General features: G+C 46.5%; 1 protein-coding gene across 2 annotated transcripts; it reads left to right on the top strand.

Annotated features, from left to right (window-relative positions):
• Positions 1–2,345: 2,345 nt before the first annotated feature.
• On the top strand, positions 2,346–27,630 carry MYC (MYC proto-oncogene, bHLH transcription factor). 2 transcript variants are annotated; one of them, XM_029913270.1, is made up of 3 exons: positions 2,346–2,365; positions 24,477–25,167; positions 26,536–27,630. In XM_029913270.1, exons 2-3 carry the CDS (start codon positions 24,492–24,494, stop codon positions 27,078–27,080), a joined length of 1,221 nt encoding a protein of 406 aa, XP_029769130.1. In that variant the 5' UTR covers positions 2,346–2,365; positions 24,477–24,491; the 3' UTR covers positions 27,081–27,630. The 2 variants fall into 2 exon arrangements, with proteins under 2 accessions (XP_029769130.1, XP_024065371.1); XM_024209603.3 differs by lacking the exon at positions 2,346–2,365 and adding an exon at positions 23,237–23,279.
• The last annotated feature ends 277 nt before the right edge of the window (positions 27,631–27,907 follow it).

Consider the following 27,907-nt stretch of genomic DNA (forward strand, 5'->3'; position numbering starts at 1 on the left):
CCTAACTGTCCTTTCCAGCATTTCTTGCACCTTTCTCAGGAGCAACTGGCACTGATCACTGTCAGAGACAGGATACTGGACTAGATGGACCATTGATCTGATATGGCAATTCTTGTTTCTATATTTCAATCTTGAAACTAGTAGCTGTTAATATATATATTTTTGGATGAAATCTATTTTTATTCCTATTGGTTAGCTAATAATCCCAGACCGCACCCTTCATATACAAAGGCCTGAATGCACAAAAGGAATTAGACTTTGATACTGAGGGCAGGTCTTCACTACCCACCGGCTCGGCGGGTAGTGATTGATCTATCAGGGATCGATTTATCGCATCTAGTGTAGACACGATAAATCAATCCCCGATCGCTCTGCTGTCGATTCTGGAAATCCACTGCCGAGAGGCAGAAGTGGAGTCGATGGAGGAGCGGCGGCCGTTGACCCCGCGCCATGAGGACGAGAGGTAAGTCGACCTAAGATACGTCGACTTCAGCTACGCTGTTCTCATAGCTGAAGTTGCGTATCTTAGATCGATTCCCCCCCGCAGTGTAGACCAGGGCTGAGTGTCCCAACACCTAACTTTTAGGCACATGGAAAATCACTGAGATCCACAAAGCCTGAGTTAGGTGCCTAAGCTCCCATACAAGGAATGGGGAGTAGCTAGGCACCTTTGACTGGGATTCACAAAAGTCAGCATGCTAGGCAGAGAGCCATCTAAGCTCGCCAATTGGAGATGCCAGCCAGAGAGGTGTGTGTTAAGGCCTGCACCTCTTTTGGAGACAGGCATCTAAATCCCAGCTGCATGGAGGCATCTAGCTCTGCATGGGATTCTCAGCTGCAAACCCTCTCCTGGCATTAGGCACCGATACCGTTAGCAAGAAACTGAGGAGTGGGAGGCGATGAGACAGAGCTCCCTGATAACTTTTAGCCCATTGGTTAGTGTACCCAACTGAAATAACAGAGACCCCAATTCAAGTGCCCCTCTACCCAAAGGGGAGAAGGGATTTGAGCAGGGAACTACCCCTTTTCAGGTGAGTGTTCTAACCACTGGGCTATGGGACATTCTGATGTGAGGCTCTCAGTCTCTCCTGTTGAAGATGTTACACTCTGGAAACATTGGAGCAGAGAGGCTGGATATTGGGTCTCCCACATCCCAGGTGAGTATCCTAGCCAATGGGCTAAAAGTTCTGAGGGAGGTCCTCTTCTTCATTCCCTACCCCCGGGACTCGATCTGGTAGGCACCCTCCAAGCACTCCTACTGAATGGAGCCCTGCACACAATTTAGGTGGCCAAACACCTATCTTCCTCCAGTCTTTGAATCACTCTGGGGCTTAGGTGGGAGCAAGGCACCCAGGCGCCTAGAGGGAGGCAGCAGTGTGCTTGCTCAGAAGCAGAAATATAGGTGCCTCCCAAGGGCTGGTCTACACTAAGGGGGGGGATCGATCTAAGATACGCAACTTCAGCTACGAGAATAGACTTAGATCGACTTACCTCACGTCCTCACGGCGCGGGATGGATGGCCACGGCTCCCCCATCGACTCCGCTTCCGCCTTTCACTCTGGTGGAGTTCCGGAGTCGACGGGGAGCGCGTTCAGGGATTGATCGCGTCTAGACGAGACGCGATAAATTGATCCCCGATAGATCGATTTCTACCCACCGATCTGGCGGGTAGTGAAGACATACCCCAAGTAACATTTACTACAAAAATGTAGGCGCCAAGTGAGCTTAGGCACCTACAGGGTTACAGTGGGAGGTTTGTGCATCACAGTGGTCCCACAGGGCCTTAGACACCTAAAACAGGGATTTGGGGAACATTCAGGCCCAAATCACTTAATCTGCCATTCTTTATTTTTTTTTAAAATGTGGGTTTTGTTTGGTTTGGTTTTGTTACCCAGTGTTGCCTTTATCTATTTATGCCAATCAAAATGATTGTATCATAGAAAGTGTTATGATGTGCCATTTATCAGAGGCAAGCAGGCACATCAGAGAGGAAATGCAATAACTGCTCGGATTCATTCACACATGTTTCTGCCCCAAGTTTGACCCGGGGTATAAATATAGATAACACGATGGGACATAAAAGGAACTGCTGTCCTGTTGACCCAGTTTTCATAGATAGCTGTATACATAATTATTTGGCCACCTGCTGCTGATAAACCAATCCGACATTCAGGTTAAAAATTATCCAAATGGTTTGCTTGTGACACAGTAGAGTACCAAATATGTTGCTAGGGCTTACCCAGAGACCATTGGGGTAGGGTTGCCCACACATTCTCTTATTACAAGGGATGTCCCTGATTTCTTCATCTCTGTACAACAAGATCAGGAGTTGCTGAGTGCACAGCAAGAAATATCACTGATTAATGTGAGTACCGCTTATTAATTATTATTGATGATATTATTATCATCAATCGGGTGGGGTGCTAAAAAACAGTCCCTTATTTTTAAAATAAAATGTTAGCAACCCTAATTAAGGAGCACTAAGGAGATTAAGAGAAAAAGAATGCAGGCTGCGGGCCTGACTCTGAATTCACAGCCAGTTTATACCAGTGCAGCACCACTGATTTCACTGGAGTTGTTCTGGATTTACACCAGTGTCAGTGAGATCAGTATCAGGTGCTGAGCTTTCTTATGGGACAAGAAGCACATGGATACATTGTGTGGAAAGAGAGAGCTGAAAATCTGGCTACGGGCGTAGAGAAACGGATTCCCAGTCCAGGCAAGGCCTGAGGCACTTGTGGGTTGGTTCTGTGTTTTCCTCATCTGTCAGCAGCAGGAGTGGAACAGGCAATTCTCTGTGCACCCCTGCCCTCTGGCAATGTGATTGGATGGTGAAATAGCCAGTGAAGGCTTTAAAACATGTTCACCTTCTTAGGGTTCAACTGGAGAACTGTACCTTCGGGCTAGTCTACACAGACTTGCACCAGTTTAATTAAACCAGTTTAGACCGACCAGTGCAAATCCCTTTATGGAGTCTACGGCCTTGTCTACACCAGGAAATTGACCAGAATAGCTATTCTGCAATAGCGTAACATGCGGACACTATATTCCAGAATAAAAATCACTTTATTCTGGAATAATTACTCCACTTTGGAAGCACACTAATTTTTCTGGAATAAAAGTGATTTTTATTCCAGAATAGAATGTCCACACGAGGAGCTATCCCAGAATAATTTATTCTGGAATAGCTATTCCAGTCAATTTCCGTGTGTGAACAAGCCCTAAGAATGACTTATTTCAGTTTCAGTTAAATCAGTTCCCAATCCGTTTAAGCTAACTGGAATAAGTGTGTACACCCAGGGATTTGCAATGGTTTAACTATATCAGTTTAAATTCACACCTTAGGTATATTGGTGCAACTTTCTCATATAGACAAGGCCTCATTCCGGGAATGGTGAACTGCGGCCACTGGGAGCTGCAAGCGGCCGTACCTGCGGACGCTTAGGTAAACAAAGCGTCTCATGGCCTGCCAGGGGCTTACTCTGAACAAGCCGTGACCCAAGTTTGGGAACCACTGGTCTAAGGGTATGTATACACCGCAATTAGACACTTGCGGCTGACTCAGGGTCAGGCTAAGGGGCTGTTTAATTGAGGTGTACAGGTTTGGGCCCAAGCCTGAACATCTACACTGCAGTTAAACAGCCCCTTAGCCCGAGTCCCACAAGCCTGAGTCAGCTGGCATGGATCAGCCATTGTTTTTTAATTGCAGTGTAGACATACCCTAAGTGTTGCAGTCTCTGTTCATGCATGGCTTGCATTCTCCTGCCCACACCTTATTCCAAGAGCTCTTTAGAGGAGAGAATTCAAAACATGTAGCAGACCTGTGTAATTTTCAAACACCCTTCTTTTTTCCCACACCCAGACCTTTGCACATATGGCCCCATGAGGAATTCGCAATGACTTCTGCAGCTAGTCACTACCATAATGCTCATTGCATTGTCCCTCCCATCCCCACTTGGCTGACACTAGCTTCAATGACCCATTAGGCCATTTCTCCCACAATCATCTCCGTGCCACTCCCTGTGGGGATTGCTCTCCAAAGCCCAATCCATGCTAGCCACTTTCCATTTCAGTCCTTCCTAAAGACTCACGTCTTCCAGAATGCCCACAAGAAAGGGACATCTATGTGAGGAAAAGCAGTACCCATTTTTCAGTAATGGTCCAGTTCTACCAGTGGTCTAAGGCGTGGTCTACATTTGAAAGTTGTGCCAGTATAATAGTGGGTATGTAAATACAGTACAATCGAAGGCATGATTTCAGCTCATGTAGGCATCTCTGTGCTAGCTTTAATCTAACTAGTGCTGCTAAAAATTGCAGTGAAGACACAGAAGCACGGACCCCAGTGCAGGCTAGCAAAGAAAGTCCTGTGTGAGTTTGTACTGCCCATGCCAGGGTCTGCACCACCACATCTTCACTACTATTTTTCACCACACTAGTTAGATTAAGGGTGGATGGATATGCCTTGACAAACTGAAATCAGTCTTACCTAATGTTTGGTAGAAAAATCATACTCCTACCTGTAGAGCTTTGCTGGTATAAGCCTGAGGGCTGGTCCACACTAAGCCCCCAGTTCGAACTAAGATACGCAACTTCAGCTACGTGAATAACGTAGCTGAAGTCGAAGTATCTTAGTTCGAACTTAAAGGTACTTACTGCGGGTCCACATGCGGCAGGCAGGCTCCCCCGTCGACTCCGCCTACTCCTCTCACGGAGCAGGATTACCGGCGTCGACGGCAAGCACTTCCGGGATCGATTTATCGCGTCTAGACAAGACGTGATAAATCGATCCCAGAAGATCGATTGCTTGCCGCCAAACCAGCGGGTAAGTATAGACGTACCCTGAGAGTGGATGTAGTTATATAGGTATAAATCAACAGAGGGTCCTGTGGCACCTTTAAGACTAACAGAAGTATTGGGAGCATAAGCTTTCGTGGGTAAGAACCTCACTTCTTCAGATGCAACAGGACCCTCTGTTGCTTTTTACAGATTCAGACTAACACGGCTACCCCTCTGATAGGTATAAATGTGAGCCTGAGTACTAGTGTAAACAGGGTGAAGGAGTTGTAGACCAGGCCCCAGTGGTTAACTTTAAAACATAAGTCAATATACAGTAGTTACAGTGCTCAGGAATGTGAAAAATTTACACCCCTGAGCCCACCATAGTTAAACTGACCTAACCTCTCAGTGTAACTGTGGCTAGGTCTCTGGAAGACTACTTCTGTCAATTTAGCTACCACCATTTGGGGGGAGGGGGAATTATCTACACTGATTGGGGAAAAAAACCTTGCATCACTGTAGGATGTGTCTACACTATGGTATTACAGTGGCATCCCTGCAGTGCTGTAGCTGTGCCACTGTAATGCCTATACTGTAGCCATGGTGTGGGTCATGAAAACCCCTGAGCCCTGTCTACACTAGTGCTTGAAAGAGTACAGCTGCAAAATGGGTACTGCTTTTCCTAGTATTGATGAGGCTGGAGCAAGTCAATAACTATAATAATGTAGGGTTACCATATTTCAACACTGAAAAAAGACGACACTCCACGGGGGCCCCTTCCCCGCACCCCAACTCCACCCCCACCCCTGAGCACCCCGCATTCCCCCTCCTCCCTCCCGCCCCCCGGGCTCCGGCTGCTGCTGCGCTGGGGAAGTTGCTGTATTTTGGCTGCTTAAACTGCAGAGTGCTACTAACATATTATACAGAAGTAGATATTAGCACAGTATGTATGTGGGCTTGCATATATATGTACATAAGCTACTAATCACTTATTTAGAGTCTGATCTTCAGAAGGGCTGAGCACCCACAATTTTTGTACCAACTTAACTATTTCACTGAGGGGTATGATTTTCTACCAAAATAGTTAAATTGATACAACCCTTAGGGTATGTCTACACTGGCAAGTTTCTGCGCCACACGTTATACCACTTTTATTAAAACACAGGAGCTCTTGCAACGGCAAAGACAGCAGTGCACTGTGGTAGCTATCCCACTGTGCAACTGGACACGGTGCTTCGGGAGGGGTTTGCAATGCCTCATGGGGCAGGCACAGTGTCACATGATGCAGGTTTCCCAATCCCATTGTTCCATGGGCATCCTACTACATTGCCAGCTGCTTTTCAAATGAAGTGGGGGAGGAGAGAGTGTGTGACGGGGGCTTGTCTACACTGCGACGGCGTCAACAAAACTTTTGTCTTTCACGGGTCCTTAAAAAAGCCCCCTTGCGAAAGACAAAAGTTTTGCTAACGCAAGTGGCAGTGTGAATGCAGCGACAAAGCTAATGCCGCTCACAGTGCTGGAAGTATTTTGTCGGCAAAAGTGCCGACAAAATACCGACAGACAGCCTTGTTGCTAAAAGCTGCGTAGTGTACACAACGTCAGAGTGTGTGTGTGTATGGGGGGGGGGAAGAGACAGAGTGTTTTGGGGGACAGAGTGTGTCAGTATGCTGTCTTGTAAGGTCAGACAGTGGCAGGAAACAACCAGTCCTGAGGCAGGGGGAGGGAGAAACCCCAACATCAGCCCCTGCCTCCCTCCCTGGGCTTTCTGCATGAGCATTCCACATTAATGGTTTGCTTTGGCCTTGGCTACACTTGCGAGTTACAGCGCTGTAAAGCCTCCCCCAGCGCTGTAACTCACTCCCCGTCCACATTGGCAGGGCACTTACAGCGCTGTATCTCCCTGGGTACACCGCTGCAGGTACTCCACATCTGAGAGGAATAACAGCTGCAGCGGAGTGGCTACGACTCACGGGTGTGAGTGTAAACGCTTGCTGTCAAGTGCCAATCCTCTCCATTGTTGTGACCGGCTGCAGGAATGCGGAAGTGCCGGTTTCAAAGCTCATACAACAGAGAAAAAGCAAACATTTTGCTGTTTGCTTTGAGTGAGTGAATGAATGAGGAGGGGGCCGGGAGTTTGGAACTTGCAAAATAGAGAGCTGACACGCTCCAAAAGCACTCTCTCTCCCCCCACACTCTGTCACACTCCATCCCACCCCACCCCCGGTTTGAAAAGCACATTGCAGCCACATGAATGCTGGGATAGCTGCCCATAATGCACCGCTCCCAACACAGCTGCAAATGTTGCAAGTGTGGCCACGCCACTGCGCTGTCAGCTGTCAGTGTGGACAGACTGCAGCGCTTTTCCCTACTCAGCTGTACGAAGACAGGTTTACCTCACAGCGCTGTACAGCTGCAAGTGTAGCCAAGACCTTTGTGTCCCGGAGGAGATCAGTACAGCACCCAATAGCTGTCAGAAATGGGGGTTTTGAAAGGGGAGGGGTGCATGTCTCCAGGGCAGCCGAGTTCATTATGGGACAGCTCCGGAGGCCAATTACAGCGCGGAAAGCAATCAAGTGTCTACACTGGCAATAGAGTGCTGGAGCCAATGCACAAATAGCCTTACGACTCTCGTCGAGGTGGTTTTTTTGCAGCGCTGCAACTGAGGAGTTTCTGCGCACAAAGTGGCTTGGCAGTGTGAACACGGCTGCAGTTTGAGTGCAAAAAAGCTGCTTTACTGCGCAGAAACTTGCCAGTGTAGACAAGCCCTTAATGTGCACCCAGCTACAGCGGTATAGATGTGCTTTCCCATATGGAAATAAGCTGTACTGATATATGCACCTTTATACTGATATAACTGCATCCACACTGAAGAGGGTTGTGCTGTTTATCTATACCACTGTAGTTAAAGCGGTACTACTTGTGTGCAGGCAAGCCCTAACTGAAGCCAGCAGGAGATGGGGGCACTCAATACTTCTGAAAAGCAGAGGCAATGTGGTCCAGTTTAGGTATCTTGAATTCTATTCCTGGTTCTGCCACTGACCTGCTGTATGATCTTGAGCCATTTAGCCTCTGTCTCCCCTCTCTCCTTTTACCTGTCTTGTCTATTTCAATTGTAAGCTCTTTGGGGTATGGAGTATCAGGGGGTAGCCGTGTTAGTCTGTATCTACAAAAACAACAAGGAGTCTGGTGGCACCTTAAAGACTAACAGATTTATTTGGGCATAAGCTTTCGTGGTGGCTGAGCTTTGTGACTTTGTCCTCACCCACAACCACTTCAGATTTGGGGACAACTTATACCTTCAAGTCAGTGGCACTGCTATGGGTACCCGCATGGCCCCACAGTATGCCAACATTTTTATGGCTGACTTAGAACAACGCTTCCTCAGCTCTCGTCCCCTAGTACCCCTCCTCTACTTGCGCTACATTGATGACATCGTCATCATATGGACCCACGGAAAGGAGGCCCTTGAAGAATTCCACCTGGACTTCAACAATTTCCACCCCACCATCAACCTCAGCCTGGACCAGTCCACACAAGAGATCCACTTCCTGGACACTACAGTGCAAATAAGTGATGGCCACATAAACACCACCCTATACCGGAAACCTACTGACCACTATACGTACCTACATGCCTCCAGCTTCCATCCAAGACACATCACACGATCCATTGTCTACAGCCAAGCCCTAAGATACAACCGAATTTGCTCCAACCCCTCAGACAGAGACAAACACCTACAAGATCTTTATCAAGCATTCGTAAAACTACAATACCCACCTGGGGAAGTGAGGTAACAGATTGACAGAGCAAGACGGGTACCCAGAAATCACCTACTACAGGACAGGCCCAACAAGGACAATAACAGAACACCACTGGCCATCACATACAGCCCCCAGCTAAAACCTCTCCAGCGCATTATCCACGATCTACAACCTATCCTGGAAAATGATCCCTCACTCTCACAGACCTTGGGAGGCAGGCCAGTCCTCGCTTACAGACAACCCCCCAACCTGAAGCAAATACTCACCAGCAACTACACACCACACCACAGAAACACCAACCCAGGAACCAATCCCTGTAGCAAACCTCGTTGCCTACTCTGTCCCCATATCTACTCTGGCGACACCATCAGAGGACCCAACCACATCAGCCACACCATCAAGGGCTCATTCACCTGCACATCCACTAATGTTATATATGCCATCATGTGCCAGCAATGCCCCTCTGCCATGTACATTGGCCAAACCGGACAGTCCCTCCGCAAAAGAATAAATGGACACAAATCGGACATCAGGAATGGTAACATACATAAGCCAGTAAGTGAACACTTCAATCTCCCTGGTCATTCTATTACAGATTTAAAAGTCACGATCATTGAACAAAAAAACTTAGAAACAGACTTCAAAGAGAAACAGCAGAACTAAAATTCATTTGCAAATTCAACACCATTAATCTGGGCTTGAATAGGGAGTGGCTGGCTCATTACAGAAGCAGCTTTTCCTCTCCTGGAATTGACACCTCCTCATCTCTTATTGGGAGTGGACTACATCCACCCTGATTGAATTGGCCCTGTCAACACTGGTTCTCCACTTGCGAAGTAACTCCCTGCTCTCCATGTGTCAGTATATAATGCCTGCATCTGTAACTTTCACTCTATGCATCCGAAGAAGTGAGGTTTTTACTCACGAAAGCTTATGCTTTAAGGTGCCACCAGACTCCTTGTTGTTTTTGGGGTATGAACTGTCCCTTCCTATATGTCTGTACAGCACCTAGCACAATGGCACTGTTACATGCTAATCACAGAATTGTGGGGCTGAAAGGAACCTCGAGAGGTCATCAAGTCCAGCCCCCTGCCCTGAGGCAGGACCAAATAAACCTAACCCACCCCTCACAGGTGTTTGTCTAACCAGTTCTTAAAAACATCCAATGATGGGGATTCCAAAACCTCCCTTGGAAGCGCCACTATCCTTATAGTTTAAAAAGTTTTTCCTACTAAAATCTCCCTTGCTGCAGATTAAGCCCATTACTTCCTGTCCTACCTCTAGTGGACATGAAGAACAACTGATCATCATAGTCTTCATACCAGCCCGTAATATATTTGAAGTCTGTTATCAGGGCCCCCCTCAGTCTTTTGTCTAATGTAACACAAATAGTAATAACAGGAATTTTAGCTCATTAATTACTTCTTCCTTCCACCCTAGGCCGGGGTGTAAATATTGTTCTCATCACCTAGATACAAAAAATACCCTGCCCTCTCTGAATTAGGTGATAAGTAGAAAGAAGAGAGAGACTCTTGATAGCTGGTCACAAGGGAGAAGCCCTGTTAGCATTATCCTGGGAACACCTTATTTACCAATTGTTTCTTAAACTGTGGAGTGTTTATAAAGATCCCTCTTAACAGAGCTTTCAACCATTGATGGAGTTAACTGAAGAAGTTAATCCCTTTATATCCAACAGCACAGACCCAGATTTCACAACCAGGCTCTTCTCCGCCTTGTGAGCCCTTACTCTGCTCACCCCTATTGGGCAAAGGAGTTTTGCAGTTTGTCCTTTGATGGGAAGCAGGGCAAGAGTGGCGAAAGCAAAGGGCCCGTCTACACTGCCAAAAATGACTGGGGAACTGTGTACAGTCTTACAGTGTAAACAGGGCTGAGCAGTATTACCAAACTGCCAGAACTCTACCAGTATTGTTTGTATTATGGCAGTGGCTCTCAAACTTTTTTACTGGTGACCACTTTCACATAGCAAGTCTCTGAGTGCGACCCCCCCTTACAAGTTAAAAACACTTTTTTATATATATATTTAACACCACTATAAATGCTGGAGGCAAAGCGGGGTTTGAGGTGGAGGTTGACAGCTCGTGACCCCCCATGTAATAACCTTGCGACCCTCTGAGGGGTACCCCCAGTTTGAGAACCCCTGTATTATGGCAATACCTAGAGGCCCTAACCAAGATCACCACCCTATTATCATATGCACTGTACACACAACAAGAGACAGTCCCAACAAAAGACCGGAAGGGAAAAGGAGGCACAGGGAGGTGGACTCGTGACTTGTGCAAGGTCACCCAAGCTCAGAGCCAGGATTAGCACTCATAAGAATAGTCTGACCCGGTATGGCCAATGGGCCATCTAACCCAATATCCTGTCTTCCAACAGTGGCCTCTGTTCTTCAGAAGGAATGAACAGAATAGGCAATCGAGTGAACCATCCTCTGTCATCCACTCCCAGCTTCTGGCAATCAGAGGCTAGGACACCCAGAGCATGAGGTTGTGGCCCTGACCATCTTGGCTGATATACATTTATGGCCCTATCCTCCAGGAACTTATCTAATTTATTTTTGAATCCCGTTATACTTTTGGCCTTGAACATCACCTGGCAAGGAGTTCCACAGGTTGACCATGCACTGTATGAAGAAGTACTTCCTTTTGTTTGTTTTAAAACCTGCTGCCTATTAATTTCATTGGGTGACCCCTGGTTCTTGTGTTATGTGACGGAGTAAATAACACTTCCTTATTCACTTTCTTCACGCCAGTCATGATTTTATAGACCCTCTTAGGCTAGGTCTACACTAGAGAGCTTACAGTGGCACAGCTGTACCAGTGCAGCTGCGCTGCTGTAAGAGCTCCTGTGTAGCCGTTTTATGTCAACAGGAGAGAGCTCTCCCCTCACCATAATTAATCCAACCCAACAAGCAGCGTCAGCTATGTCAGCGGGAGAAGCTCTCCTGCCAACATGCACTATGCACACAAGTATTTATGCCAGCGTAGAATCATAGAATATCAGGGTTGGAAGGGACCTCAGGAGATCATCTAGTCCAACCCCCTGCTCAAAGCAGGACCAATTCCCAACTAAATCAGACCAGCCAGGGCTTTGTCAAGCCTGACCTTAAAAACCTCTAAGGAAGGAGATTCCACCACCTCCCTAGGTAACCCATTCCAGTGCTGAGTATTCACACCCCTGAGCGACATAAATTTTGCCGATATAAGTGGTGGGGTAGACATAGCCTTAGTTGTCTCTTTTCCAAGCTGAAATGTCCGAATCTTATTAATCTCTCCTCATATCGAAGCTGTTCAATACCCTTAGTCATTTTTGTTGTCCTTCTCTGTACCTCTTCCAATTCTAATATAGCTTTTTTAAGACAGGGCAACCAGACCTGCACGCAGTTATCACGGTGTGGGAGTACAATGGATTTATATAGTGGCATTATGAGATTTTCAAACTACTTATCTATCCCTTTCCTAATGGTTTCTAACATTCTGTTAGCTTTTTTGACTGCCGCTGCACAGTGAGTGGACGTTAGCCATTCACTCAGGCTTCCTGAATCACAGACCCATGCGCTGTCCACTGCCAGCCTTGGAGAGCGCATGTCTACAGCACAGTGTAGACATGGTGTGGTTCTGTCTATGCTTAAAGCCCAAACAGTGTTTTAACCAAGTCACGAGATAACTATGTTGTAAGCATGTCCCCTGATGCAGTTGTTTTCGCAGCACAGGCCTGAAATATCCCACTGTGTGTAGACTGTAAGAGTGTAGAACAGAGGTTCTCAGCCTTTTCTTTCTGAGCCCCCCACCCCACTCCAACATGCTATAAAAACTCCACGGCCCACCTGTGCCACAATAACTGGTTTTCTGCATATAAAAGCCAGGGCTGGCATTAGGGGTTGGCAAGCAGGGCAATTGCCTGGGGCCCCATGAACTACATTGCTCAGGCTTCAGCTTCAGCCCTGGGTGGCGGGGCTCAGGGCCCTGGGCTTCAGCACCATGCGACGGGGCTTTGGTTTTTTGCCCTGGGCCCCAGCGAGTGTAATACTGGCCCTTCTTGGAGGCCCCCCTGAAACCTGCTCGAGACCCCCTAGGTGGCCCCGGACCCCTGGTTGAGAACTACCGGTGTAGACAATGCCATGCTGGATCAGACCATTCATCCATAATCCAGTATCCCATCTTTGGAAGACACCTATCTTGGATGTTTCAGAAAAAGGTGAAACTCCCCCTCCTTTAAAATGTACCTCTTTAATTATGAAATTCTATGCCTTGGGGGGGTAACTGTCTTGCCCTGCCTTAGGCCATGAAGTAAGAAGATTCAAATCCATTATAAATTTTATTCTAGCTAGTGTATCTTCAGATATTATTATTCATTCAAAATATCATTACTTTCTGAATCTTACTAAGCCATTTGTTTTTTTATAATAAACTACAGCGGGGAGTTCCACAAGTTAATTATAAATAGGTTTTTAAAAGGCATTTCCTGCAATGTGTTTTAAATCCATGCCCCTTAATTTTATTTGATGTAGCATATGTCTAGTAGAACAAAGGAGAGCTGCAACTTTATTGCTGCTATCTGCCGGATGAACATGTTCATCTCTCACAGTGGAGCAAGGGAAAAGTCCCTTATCTGATATGGAGAGACAAGCACACCCTCCTTCTTATCAATAAACTGAGTTATCAGTCAAGTGAAGTAGTTTTATTGTGGCCTTTCTGGCTGCATTTATTTTTTTTTTAATCCATGCTGGTAGCAAATGTTCATGGATGTATTTTCATCTCCCATGCTATTTTTAATATGCAGCAGTCACTACTGATTAAAAACTGTTCATCTCCTCAAGATATTTAGTTGACGTGTTGTTAAAAAGTTTGGAGTTTGTTCTGATTGCTTGTAAACTAAACTACACTGTAGCAGCAAAAATGATGCTAAAAACAGTTTTGTAAATAGATTAGAGGAGCATATAGGCTATTACACCCGAAAACTGATGACATGCACTGATTTGCAGCCTCATGTAGCAATCTCTAAACATTTAAGCGTGTATTTTCAAGGTTGCTTATTAACTTTGGGTGCCCTACTTGAAACAACTCAAGTCATATTTGTCAGATATGTACACTTTGGGACGCATAGGCTAGGGCCCAGGGCAGAAAGCTGAAGCCCCGCCTCGCAGGACTGCAGCCTGGGGCCCTGAACCCCACCACCTGGGGCTGAAGCCATAGCCTGAGCAACTTAGCTTCGCAGAGCCCCTTGTGACACACACGGGGCCTCGGGCAGTTGCCTTGCCTCCTACCTCTTAACGCCGGCCCTGGCTTTTATATGCTGAAAAACAGTTGTTGTGGTACAGGTGGGCTGTGGAGTTTTTATAGCATGTTGGTGGGGATGGGGGGAGGCTCAGGGAAAAAAACGTTGAGAACCCCTGGAGTAATGTGCAGTGGGAGGAGCAATTTAAATTAAGCATATGTACATATACACGAATGGATTCTGAATTAACTGTAACTGTTTAGGAATCATTATGGCAGCACCTAGATTTATGTATTTACAAAGCAGTAGCACCTAGGAGCCCCGCTCATGGACCAGCACCCCATTGTGCTAGGCACTGCACCAACACAGAATAAAAAGACAGTCCCTGTCACAATGAGCCGACAATCTGACATCCGCACAATGCGCAGTAGCCAAATGCATGAACAAGCAGTTAGGTGAGAAGAGAATGAGAGAGAAAATACCAGTATTATAATTTCACTGTAAGCAGTAGATTGATGGCACATTCCTAGTCTGATGTGATGTGTACACCTCCTCTTAAACACCGTGTCAACAATACTGTATGTAATGGTATTTGAACAAGGCTGTTGGCAATCACATGAACTGAACCAGGATTGAATGTGGGTTAGCTGTAAGTGCTGGAAGGAGAAACCATGTTCGGTATCATTTTGACCAAGTATGTTTGGAGGGTTTAATCACAGTTATGCAGAACATGATGATTGTCTTTGGCTGCTCTTACACTATGTTCAGCTAACACCATATTCAAACATGATTCAATTTTGTAATCTTAACTAGGGCAAAGAAGACATGATAGCAGAAATAGAGTCCAGAGACAGACAAGAAAAGTCACTAGAAACAGATTCCTTGGTTACTACCTATGATACCACTTCTCCAAGCTTACCTTCCTTCCTATTTCTCACTAATTCTCCATTCATAGGGGTACCTTCATTTCCCAGCATGCTTTTCTGGGACTGGCCTTTCAAATTTGGTAGAGGCAAGCAGCAGTTGCCCTTAAGCATCCATTTTGCAACTATATGCTGTATAGTGCATCTTGCTCTTGTCCAGCTAGTGAGTATTGTTCATTCCTGTTATGCTTTTAACTAGTTCTCTCTGTTATGCCTGTGGAGATGTCACATTCTTACCTAGGGAGATGAAAACTAAGGCACACAGACAGAGGCACTAATTTGCCTAGGGACAAGAACACAAGTGATAATAATGGTAGAACTGAGTTTAGAACCCAAGAGTCCTGTTTCTAGCCCCCCGATTCTACCAGCTGACATGCTCCTGCCCTCAGATAACAAATGATATATTCAGGCGCTTCTTAAGCGGCAGCCTCCTATTTAGCGCCATCAGAAGAACGACAGCCAGTGCTCTTGGGTATACACCAAACCTAGAAAGTTGGTGAGGGACTTGTTCTTCCACTGAAAGGAACTAGAGTTATAGCAAAGAACTTTCATACTGCAATACTACATTCTACTTGTCTAACCACTTCCAACTGGGGAACTCCAATCACTTCGCACGCCCTAATGAATTATGGCTCAGAACATCCCATGGCAGGCAAGGCCCAGATTTTCAGGAGTGTTTTGCTGGTCCTTCAAGCAGTTAACCACATGCCTTGATTGTCTATAGGACTGGAGCCTAATGTCAGATGCTTCCTGTTTGGGGTGCCCAATTTGAGACACTTTAGGGTGTGATTTCAAGAAATATCAAGCACTTACACTGGATGGGAGCTATAGTGAACAGCACCTCTGTAAGTCAGGGCCAAGATGTCAGGTTCCATACCCAAAAACGGAAGCATCCGAAGTCAGTGGCTCCTTTTGAAAACTGGGCTGCCTACCTGCCAGGATCCTGACAAACGAAGTAAGACAGGATGATGTAAAATTGTGCATTTGTCTAGGAATGCCTCCAAAGGGTGGGCTTCTGTATAAAATGGCAGTGATTGTACTTGCTTGTTTATCATAGTTAAGCTGTTCTTGCACCTTTTTAGCTTAGTGAAGAAAACATATTTAACAAAGCACATGGATTGAACTAGCATACAAATCCCTGTTCTATTTCTGAGGCCTTTTCTTTCCTGATGACTTGCCCCAGTTGTAGCCATCAGCATAAATGGAACATAGAGACATATGATTGGAAGGGACCTCCTTGGTCACGGGGGTCAGTCCCAGCTATTCCAGACAACCCTGTCATATACCCCATTCATAAATGTATCAAGCTCTACTTTAAAACTAGCTAGATTTTGCACTAGAGTAACCCCTAGTGTGACCAGTCAAAGCCACCGTTTGCTCAAGTACAACCTTCTTCTGCTTGACACCAGGTTAAATTCCACCAATGCAAATGGCTACTCTTGGAGTTTGCACTGGTGCAGCTGGACTGTTTACTCAACCCCAGCTGCTTATCCTCAAGTAGAGACAGTCTTAATGCATCCAAACACCCACTCAACACAGCCCTGGCCTCCAAATATTGAGGATAAACTAAGGTCTGGCCTGCTCCCTTGTGTATGGAATTCTTTCTTACAGAGTGCATTGAAAAGTCTGAAAGTGAGACTTGCAGCTCTTTCCATGCAGAAAATCACTACAGGGAAGGCTAATGTATTTTTGCTAATAGACCGCAACAATGTTATGTAAGTTATGATCAACATCTATAGCTGAGGCCCCTTAAATTTACAGCCCTATTAGAATAGCTTAACTGTCTTAAATATATGAAAGAAGAGTTAATCAACTAGTGTTGTGCTATTTTGGCAATCCAATAGTGTGTAATAAGATTCAGGGAATGCATGACAAGCCTTTCAAAGTTGATAGCTCTGTTACTTCTTCTTCTAAAGAAAGTTTTGAATAAAATAACAGTTTATCTTTTACAAGAGCTTTGAACATCTCTTTTTATTATGCATTCAAAACAGTGCAGTTTTCCTTTAATCCAGCCCTGCAGGAAGCACTCTCCAGTCAAACAATACCAAAAGCACTGGTGCTAACTCATCCCCTTCCCATTCATTAACCTCAGCCAGGTGTTAATTTAAGTGTTAATATAATTAAGGGTGTGATCCAAAACCCGCTGAAAGCCATGAAACTCCTTTGATTTACTTCAGTGTGTTCTGAATTCGATAACAGGTAATAGATTTAAAAAATAATTAAATGGCTATTATGAGGTAGCCAGCATTGAGATTTTTACTCTAAAGAAATCTAATATGATTTAATAGAAATGTTTCCACACACAAATACAAAAAATTCAGAGAATGCATGTGTTTTTAATGTAAACGGTCCTTTGTAATGTTTATAGCCCTAACAATTTTGAGTTGCAAGAGAACCAGAGAATGAAATTGACTGAAAACAAGCAAAATTAACTGATTGATTATTTTCTAGATAAATGCAACATGTAAAGAGCATAGCCTTGAAAAGTAAATTAGATTTTTAAAACCCTCTTACTTTCAGCAATCAAAGATGTAACACGGGGAGAAGTCAACATTTTTAATTACTTCTTAGCTGACAGTGGTTTCTAATATTACTTTCAGGTATAGCAAGATACAGAGGTGGATTACATACCAAAACCACCTTCAAAATAAACCTTTTAAAATGGTTTTAAGATCTTGTCACTGAGCTCTTGATTTGACACCTCCCCCACCACCAGCTTTAAAAACAAAACAAAAAACTGAATTGGGATCAAACTTGGATGTTATATTTATTTTTAAATATCCACACCCGAATACAATCTTCAGAGCCTGATCCTGCAAAGAGAACTGCAGGGGATGGACACCCTACACCTGAGGTGAAAGACCAGCTCCACTGTAGCAAAACACACATCAATGGGGCCAAGATCTCACCCTTTGGCTTCAGTGGGTTCCAGGTGGGTGTGAGTTCTTTTTGCAGGACTGGAGAATCATATCTAAAATTAATATGCTATTTAGCACTTCCCCCTCCAGTCCCTTTGTTTTGCTCGTTTCATTTTGTTCCCCTCTCTTATTTTCTATTAGGAGTAAATGAATTGAATGTCTGTTTAAAAAGGATTATAGGGTGGAGGATCAAGAGAAGCCTGGCCAGGGCAAAGAACCTGCAATGTTTGTTGTAAGCACTTTTTGGACAAATCCCTGAGCATTAGGGACAATAAAATGAATAAATTATACCAGGTGCTACATTACCTGACCCCACAACATAATTGTGGGAAGGGCTATTGGCAAGGTTACAAGAGATACAACCATTGCTTCCAAAAGCAGGCAATGTTTTATATTATCTTAAAATGAATAATTATTCCTGTTTCTAGCATTAGCATAGTTCAGATTAACTGAAACTTCTGTAGCATGTATTCATGATTAATATTATCACTTTCCCCTGTGACTCAGTCTATATTGGCATATGGAAGCCCTGTAATTCACCACCATGTTCACTGGTGCAGCAGCAAGACTGGTGGTAGCAATGGTCTACTAGAAGCTCATTTACCACCAAGTCATATACGTCTACTCTGTCAATTTAAGAATTATACCTCTGTCTGAATCTTATAACCTATTGTTAAAGAAATTATTCAAACTGAAAGAGATGAGAAAATGGGGAGGGGGTGTTGTTTCCTTTGTGCATTTGGTAGACAGCACCTAATAGAGTGAAACTGACTCTTTCTCCTGTATAAGCAGTATAAGATGCCTGATCTTGCATCTGGGCATGCTACTGAACCTGACTATATAGATGCAAGGGCTCACATTAATTGATCTGAGTGCAGAATTAGGCCTTAGACACTGTCCCCATTTTGCTTGTGTGAGTGTTTTACAGGGGAGAGAAAAATATTTAGGGTGTACTGAATAGAAGATTAGTGAGCTGCACAATTACATGGAGTTGAGGTGAAAATCTCCTCAGAATTTGTCTGCAGTGGAGGCAGATTTGTGTTGGCTCCAGTAACATACGGTACATTAGTAGCAAAACAATTAAGCAGGCATTCCTTGAAAATATATTTTTATGCAGTGTTTAAGTAAGGTACATAGAACATGGCAAAATGGTTTACAGTTTTACTCACACACGCAGAGATGGTACGTAGCTTTTTCCACAATCTTCAACTTTTCCTTGTTTTTTTCCCCACAAGTTTCAACTATCCCTGCTCATCTGTGTAAATTCCATGCAGATCATTGGCTCAGTCCTCTTCCCATCTCTTATTTGGCATTAAGCTCTCCATGGAAAAGGCATCACCTCTGTAACAATATACTTGTGTGTTTATTCTTCCAATCTAATGGCTATTCTGTCAAAAGTCTTTCTACTGGAGATTTATATTTCTCTCTCTTATCTTGCCCCAGGTCATTCACAACCTGGAAGGATGTAGGATATAGTAGCCAAGTATCCTGCTATATCTAAGGTGAAGTTGTCATGTAATGCCTTTGTGCTGGCTACCAGAGTCACATCTATTATCTGTAGGAGACATGCAGTCACACATAGAACACTTTGGAAAACATTTTATTTAGAGACCGTATTGCTTCAATATCATATTTCTTTCTCCTCCCTTGTTTTTTGACTCCTGGGGAAACAGGGTGTTTGCTAAGTAGAGGTCCTGCTCACTTCAAGTCATAATCACCTGTGATACTGCCATTAATTGCTCTGCATTTGATGATGTCACATCACAGACAGATTTATGACTCTCAACTCTTTCTATAAATTTCCCAAAGTTGCCAACACTGGTTCTACTCCACTGGGAGCTCTAGCATAGATGGGGCATTTTGTATTTCTGTTGTTTGGGAGGAGGTTTTGTTGTTTTTGAGTTTTAAGACACTATATATTTCAGGCTTATTCTGAGCAGAGGTAGATGACATGGTCCTTAAAATGTCTGGCAGCAAATGACCCATCCACATGAGGGCTCGCCCAGTGTTGCCATGCTGATGTAGATGGAGATTAATGTGTGTAAAAGCTGGTCTGCGCACAGAATTTACCTTGTTTTAACCAAAGGGGTATGTGTTTTTAATCTGATTGGTTTGCACAAATTCAGTCCAATGTAGACACACTTATCAATTTAAAACTGATTATAACAATTTAGCTTGTGCCTGTAAAGCCTTGGCTGAACGCAAAAGTTGTACCACTTTAACTATACCATTATAACTACGTCCACACTAGGGGTTGTACTGGTTTGCCTACATTAGTAAGAAATTACATCCCTACTGATTGTAGCTCAAGCCTAACTTGTTTCAAACCCACCAACCCTACCCCCTGTGGACAGTTAAATTGATTTTAAGACACTCAAACTGATTTATCTTAAGGGCTGGTCCACCCTTAAAATCTTATTGAAAAGCTCCTCTTCCAATACAGCAAAAACTAGACCAGAACAAGGCACCTTTATACTGATATAACTGCATTTCCACTAGGGGAATGGTACTGTTTAACTCTCCTGGTAGAGTTAAAGCAGTACAACTTTTTAGTGTAGACAAGGTCTAAATTGAGTACAAACTGATTTAAACTAAGATGATTTAAGACACTCTTAAAACTGTGCAGAGATGCTCTTAAATCAGTTTATCATCTGCTCACTGCAGGAACTGACTCTAGTTCCTCACACCATATTCTGAAGCCCTTTGCCAACTCTAGAGAGTCAAGGACAATGGAGATTCCACCACTTCCTTTGGCAGGCTATTCCCTAATCTATTAAATCCTGAGGCTTTCCTGACATTCAGCTGGTTTTCTTTTTTCACTTTTCATCCTAGTTACATAAACCTCTTCTATCACCATAAATGATTATTTTCCCTTCTTGGGGTGAAATCCTGGGCCCATTGAAGTCTATATGGCAAAAGGTCCATTGACTTCAATGGGGCCATGATTTCACCCTTGGTATTTCACTAATAGTGATACATAGTGATGATTACAAAGATTTACTACTCTTGGTGGTGGTTTAGCCAAGCTGCACATATCTAGCGGTTTTAATCTTTCTCCATACATCAGTCCCATCTATTAATAGGCTATAGAAACAGAAGTGTCTCTAACAGAATGTTGTCTAAAGTTTCTCTTGGGACCAAGGTGGTTCTCTGAGGACAGGTGTAGGATCATGTGTACACACAGGTGTTTGTACATTGGCTATGAATTAACTGAATGAATAGTAGGAGCTCGTTTTAAGGAGAGAAAAATAGTGGTGGTTGATGATACCTGAATGTGTGAAGACAAAACTACAGTGGAAAAAAAGTATCAAACACTAGGTAAAGATCAAAAGGTATCTGACTCAGAGTAGATCCCCATCCTGTTTTGAGAAGCCTCCACTCCTCCGTCCCTCCCCACCATTGTGGTCTGGAGCTACAAAGAGACACAGCAGTAATAAGGAGCCTCCGCGCTTATCATCAAATCTGCACCCAACTGCGTGATTCACACATTCTCCACAGCCTGCCTCTCCCTTTTTATAATTCTCTCCTGGTCATCTTTGAGCCAGTAGAGGGCGCAATTACTCCGCTACCAGTGCGGAGGGACCAGGCGTGAGAATCGTTTTTGCAGCCAAAGCCAGTAGTGGTGCAGTACTGAGTCCCTGGCTAAGAATTTGCGTTTCCTGCAGCGAACCAGAGGCCTCTGATTTTTTTTTTCCTGCAAGCTATGAGTGTAGCAGTTACACGTCACAATACCTATTTGTTACAATGCAGTTATGACAGCACTTTCCCCCCCTAATTGCTTCCCCGAGGTTTGTTTGTGAGTGCATAGGAGGTAAAGGAAAGTTTGTTAAGAAGACGCAGGGAAAGGACCTGGCTCGTCTGAGCCTTTGAAGCCCGCTGCATTTTAAAATGGTGCAAATCACTCTCAAGTATTTGGTCTGTCTCTCCCTGGTTGGCTGTAAAAGGATCTCATGCCAACCAGGTTAATACGTAAGAGGCAAAACAGGCGAGAAAAAGCGTAACTAGGGGACAACCAGGTGAACCTGTGAACAGGGCGGGGTAGTGTGAAATAAATGGCCTGTTGGAAATCCCAGGTGTCTGGAATAACTGGGCAGTTAGAGGATCAGTAGCAAAGAATAAAGGAGCCGACAGCAGGCGGGGATCTTTTGCGTGGTAGAGAAAGGAAAGAGTTAACGGTTTTCCCTCCCTCCCTCCCTCCCTTTACCTGGGAGATGAACCTGGCGGAGCCGCCCGTCTGCTGGGATAAGGACAGGCTGAGCCTGGATCCATTTCCCTCTTTGCCATCTCCACTGAGAAAGCTTTGCACCTGAGTCTGTCACTTGGGCGGAGCCAGCGGGTTTATTAAGCGCCCACTATTTTTTTTTTCCAGGGGGGGGGGGGAAGATACTTTTAAATTAAAAAGGACACAGAGGCTGCGGCGGGGACACCAGCTTGCAGCAGCTATTTGGGGAGTAAAACCAATTGTCTCTTGCCCCTCTGCTTGGGTTTGCTCCGTCTAGTAACCTCCCTCGGCCAAAGCCGGTAACCTCTCTCCTTCTGCTTTTGAACCCTTCTGTGCAGGCGCTAGGGAATGCATGCAGGGGATAACCACCTGGGGAGACGTGCTCGAGATACCCGGGCAATAAATGCTCCTTCTGCTCTGATAACATTTTAATATTTCCCTCGCTTACGTTTTCCTCTCTGCTGCCTTTGCTTTTGCACCAGCCCCTTTTGCCAGTGGCCCTGCAACCTTCCTTTCCACGCACACCTGAGGAGCGCCTCCTCCCAAACAGCTCCAGCCTTTGTTTAACAAAGCGGCCAAATAGCAATAGATGGCTTATGCCTCTGAGATGAAAGCCGGGGAGGTGTTAGGCGACGCCGGCTTGCAAATAAATAAATAAATAAATAACCCTCGCTCCAGCCCCATGATCGCGGCGGGAGAGGTGGTCACCGAGTGACCTGTGTCTGCACGAGGATGGGTTGTGTTTTCTGTTGCCTGGGTGGAAAGGGGGTCAGGGGAATGTCCGCTGGGCAGGAGCCATTGCAGCGAGCACTTTAATTCATCTCGGCTGCTCTTACTATGTTTACTTCCGTTTCTCTCGCTTCTCGTAGCGCCGGTTATGGTACAATGCAGCCTGCCCCCCCCCCCCCCCCGTCCCTTTCCCCGCTAGCTGCCTCTCCTCCTCGCTTTACACGCTGCTGCTGCGGCGGCGGCAAACAAAATAGTCCTCGTAATGCACCAATCCCACTCCACCCGCTAGTCCGGAGCGCCTCTGCTTTGGCGGGAAGGCGGAGCCCTGTTATAAAAGCAGCAGTGTGGGGCGCCCGCCTGCTCTTTGCAGTGGCGAGAGGGAGGGAGACGGGCTCGCACGGTAGCAAGTCGCTGCGCCGCCTCCTAGTCAAGCCCCCTCCCCTCTTACGCCGGCCGGCGCTTCACAGCCGAGCGAGCGAGCGAACTTCCGACTGCCCCCGGACACGGCGGCGCTGCCTTGGACTTACAATTCCCTGCGCGAGGGGCCGCCGGGAAAGGCGCTTCCCCCCCTCCCGCCTGCCGCTTTTGTGGGATAATCATTGCGGGACAGGGGGGCGCTCTCCCTTCCCCGCCTTCGCTTTTTTTTTTTTTTTTTGCCCCGCTTTTAACCCCTCCCCCGCTGCATATCCCAGCCGGTGCATCGGAGGAACCGGTGAGTTTTGCAAAGACGTGTTCGCACCTTTTGTTGGTAGGGTTCTCCACCGGGAGGGGGGGGGTCTGCCCTGTGTTTGCACCCTCGGGGGGGCGAGGCTAGGTGCCCCCTTGGTAAAGCGCTGAGCTCGAGCGGTGGCTTAGCTGGGAAGTGTGTATAGACGCGGTGACACAAGGTGTGTAGCAGCAGCAGCCCAGAGCTGCAGCACGGGCAGCCGGTGTGTAGGGCGCGCTCTGCCGTCCTCATTCATTGCACTGGGGTCTTTAAATCGGGCTTTTCCCCTGGCACTGCAGGGGCTCCAGCTTGCAGCCCCGGGCGGGGCAGAGGGGTGCCCTGAGGGCTGGGTTTGTACCCAGCCAGTGTCCCGGTTGGGTGCTGGGCACACGGGCAGCAGAGTTTGGGTTCCCCCTGCTCCTTTGCAGTCCAGGGGGAGCGAGGCTTGGGCCAGCTGGGTAGGTGGGGAGCTGCCTGTCCTGGAAGCCGCTGGAAGGATTCGCTCCGCTTTTCCCCAGTTGCTGGCTCCGGCTCTTGACCTGCCGGGGAAGTGGGACTGGTGCTGGGCAGAGGGGTCCCTGGCCGGGCGCTGGCTCATTGTCACCGCTCTCCAGCTGGGCTGGACGGGATCTGCGGGGACCAGGAGCCGGCTCCCGAGGAAGGGACGGAGCCGAGCTGGCCAAGACCTGGGTCCGGGCGGGGAGGCGAAGGGGCGGAGAGGAAACCGGAGGCGGGCGGCGACGCAGGGGAGAGAATCCCGGGGAGCCCTTACGGGGGGGGGGGGGGGGGAGTGCGCAGCGGTCGCCGCGCTCTGTTAAGGTGGTTCCGGCTCTAAGGAGGCGCCTCAGCCGCAGCGCCCGCTGTCCAGCCCGGCGCACTGCGGGTGCGGGCGGAGGGGTCTTTTGCTCCCCGTTTTGCACCGGAGCGAACTGCGGGCTTGTAGTGTGCCCCGTATGTCCTCTGTTGATGGGGGGGTCGGTGGTTGCAGCCCACTCCTGCGCCGTTTGGGGGGGGTAGGTGACCCCTCTTCTCCACGGGGGTGTCCCCCTGTGTTTGCACCCCGTTTATTGGGGTGCTCCGGGGGCTGCACCCCGTTTATTGGGGTGCTCCGGGGGGCTTCACTCACTGTTGCATGGTGGGGGGCTGCACCCCGTTGTTACCCCGCGGCGCCCTGACCCGTGTCCCCCCTCCCTTGGCCCTCAGGCACCAGCCGCCGCGATGCCGCTGACCTCGACCCTCCCCAGCAAGAACTACGACTACGACTACGACTCGGTGCAGCCCTACTTCTACTTCGAGGAGGAGGAGGAGAACTTCTACCTGGCGGCGCAGCAGCGGGGCAGCGAGCTCCAGCCGCCCGCCCCCTCCGAGGACATCTGGAAGAAGTTCGAGCTGCTGCCCACGCCGCCCCTCTCGCCCAGCCGCCGCTCCAGCCTGGCCGCCGCCTACTTCCCCTCCACCGCCGACCAGCTGGAGATGGTGACCGAGCTGCTGGGGGGGGACATGGTGAACCAGAGCTTCATCTGCGACCCGGACGACGAATCCTTCGTGAAATCCATCATCATCCAGGACTGCATGTGGAGCGGCTTCTCCGCCGCCGCCAAGCTGGAGAAGGTGGTGTCCGAGAAACTGGCCTCCTACCAGGCGGCCCGCAGGGAAGGGGGCTCCGGCTCCCGGCTCTGCCCGCCAGCGCCGCCCTCGCAGCCGCCTAGCCTGGCCCCCGCCTCCGCCAGTACCTACCTGCACGACCTGGGCGCCGCCGCCGCCGACTGCATAGACCCCTCCGTGGTCTTCCCCTACCCGCTCAGTGAGAGATCCTCCAAGCCCGGCTCCCCCAGCTCCAGCCCGGCTTCCCTGCTGGGCGATGACACCCCGCCCACCACCAGCAGCGACTCGGGTGAGTATCAACCCACCCTTCTTCTCTCAGCAGACTGCCCCACCGCCTAGCCAGACGGGGGGGCTTCCCTGGGGAGATCGGCAGGGGCACAGCCCGGCTGCTCCTTGCCTCTTGGGGAGTCAGACATGAAGGTAACTGGCCCTGCCAGGGAAGACACCAGGGACTTCCCCTGCCAGGCCCTTTATGGCTCCAGCTTCCCGTTCAGATAACTTATCAAACAACGTTTGCCGGCCCCACGGTAAGCGCTGAGCAATAGCTGCTCCCTCTGTGCGTTTTGGGGTGCACTCTTGTCCCCTGAATGTACCCTTGGTATACCACTTTAAAAGTTAACCGCTCTGCATGTACTAGATGACAATCCTCTTGGGTTCTGTTGGGTTGTCTTGTAATTTGCTCAGGGTGAAGGTTTAAAACACGAAGGGCTTGGGCAGGACACACAGTTTGGTTTCCTGCTGAAACTGGTGTGTAACTCCTCCCACCCTAAGGATTTCAGTCCCCCTATTGCATGTGCTTTTTTAAATGCCACGTTAGCAAGGCACGCTGAGAGGCTCTGCGCGAATTAAATTCCCTGGGAAACCAGCCCATTGGGGTGGGGGGAAGAGAGAGAGGAAGGTGTTAACTTTCATAACAGGCTCTGAGTCATTCCCCAAAGCTAGAATCTTATCCAATTGAATCTGCCCTCCAGTGACATTCATGGGATGGGGTGGGAGGTGCTAGTGAAAGTAGTTGAAAAGAAGTAAATGGGTCTGGGAAAGCTTTTTTTTTTTTTTTTTTTTTTTTTTTGGCATGCTTATTTATCTTTCAAACAGTTTGAGACACAAACCCATGTATAGTCAGGGACTGAGTTTATCTGCCCACGAAGTTTATAGTGGGTTTTTTTTTTGTTTGTTTTTTCCCCTGGATTACCCATGAATAATGGGGGGAGCTTCTGAAGGTGCCCCTAAAAATATACAAGTGTTAAGTAATCTTTGCTTTGGGGTGTTGCCAAAGACTCACTAAATATTTATGGATGGCTTCCATGATTTGGGGGGATTAATTTTTTGCTGGGGTGGGGTTATGCTGTAACATCTGCTGTCAGCATTCAACTTCCTTGCTGTCTGTTCAGAATTACGTAACTTGCTATCTGGGAGGCAGGGTTTGGCTGTCTGGGATGCAGAGTTAAGAATTGCAAAAGAGGAGTCTGTTCTTTTAACAGTATTTCTGTTGAATGTTGGATTTCTCAAAGAAAACATTTTTCAGGGAAGTGCAGGTTTAAGAATCAGATTATATATAAAGCCACCTTATTCTCCATTATCTAGCAAGGAACACTTACAAACTGATTTTTAAATGTCCCTACAAGTTGACTTACAGCAGGGGTGTTTTTTCTTCCAGAAGAAGAACCAGAGGAAGATGAAGAAGAAATTGATGTTGTGACAACAAGTGAATCCGAATCAATCACACAACCAACAGAAGAGCACAGTAAGCCACACCACAGCCCACTAGTTCTTAAGCGGTGTCATGTCCCCATCCATCAGCACAATTATGCTGCTCCTCCCTCCACCAAACTTGAGTATCCTTCAGCAAAAAGGATAAAGTTGGACAATGGTAGAGTTCTCAAACAAATCAGTAATAACCGAAAGTGCTCAAGTCCCCGCACATCAGACACAGAAGAAAACGACAAGAGGCGAACACACAACGTCTTGGAGCGCCAAAGGAGAAATGAGCTGAAGTTGAGTTTCTTTGCTTTGCGTGACCAAATACCTGAGGTAGCCAACAATGAAAAGGCACCCAAAGTTGTCATCCTTAAAAAAGCCACAGAATATGTTCTTTCTATTCAAACAGATGAACACAGACTGATTGCAGAGAAAGAACAGTTGAGGAAGCGGCGAGAACAGTTGAAACACAAACTTGAGCAGCTAAGGAACTCTTGTGCATAGATTAGAATAATCTAATCCAGACTGAAATAAAATATTAATATTTCTAATCTTACTCATGAACTATGCCAGTTCATAAAGTATGGAACCATTACAATTGCATGCTGTGCAAAATAACTCAAGACTACACAACCTTGGCTGGATCTTCGAAAGGTTTAGCCATAACCTCAAAACTGCCTCATAATTAATACTTTGGGCATAAGGACAAATGGGACTTTTCTTCATGCTTGGGGATGAACTTTTCAATTTTGTTCTTTGAAAATTTTGTATTTAAGTCATTTTTCTTAAGACAATTCCAAAAAGTTGTCCTCAAATGGCTGTATATATTTACATACCTTATTGCTATGTACATACTTTTAATAAAATCTTTATAGAAAAATGTGCAACATTAATACTCAGCAGTTATGGCAACTGGGTTTATACTTGTCTTGAACTTCTGTGCCAGAACATTTCACCATTTTGTGGGTTTTATTTAAATACATTTTCTTTTAAAAATTTATTTTTATTTTGTTTTTAGATAAATAAATATTTGCCTAAAATATAATTAGTTAAACCATGTGTAAAGACTTTGCTTCTTCTTCCCATATTGTCATCTACAGCTCACAGATTCGATGTCCTTGTAATAATGCTAGTAATCTGACATAACTCAAGGGTAAATTAAGATTTTAAATTTGAATTTTTTGTTTTAAATAAAATACATTTGGGGAAGTTGCCAGATTAACAGTCCTTAGTTGTCTACATACATTTTCAAAGCAGGTAAAAGCAAGGTTTTTAACCTTGCCTCATCAAATGACTAGACCACTGCTTTTAGTGTTTTGTATAGCTGGGCA

This window comes from Terrapene carolina, unplaced genomic scaffold (genome assembly GCF_002925995.2).
Source record: "Terrapene carolina triunguis isolate 2854851 unplaced genomic scaffold, T_m_triunguis-2.0 Scaffold58, whole genome shotgun sequence".
Lineage (NCBI taxonomy): Eukaryota > Metazoa > Chordata > Testudines > Emydidae > Terrapene > Terrapene triunguis.

Bases quoted from the DNA above. Each gene is read 5' to 3' on its own strand.
- MYC (XM_029913270.1), top strand. From the start codon at position 24,492: ATGCCGCTGACCTCGACCCTCCCCAGCAAGAACTACGACTACGACTAC. The intron at 25,168-26,535 runs GTGAGTATCAAC...TTTTTCTTCCAG, and splicing joins CACCACCAGCAGCGACTCGG to AAGAAGAACCAGAGGAAGAT.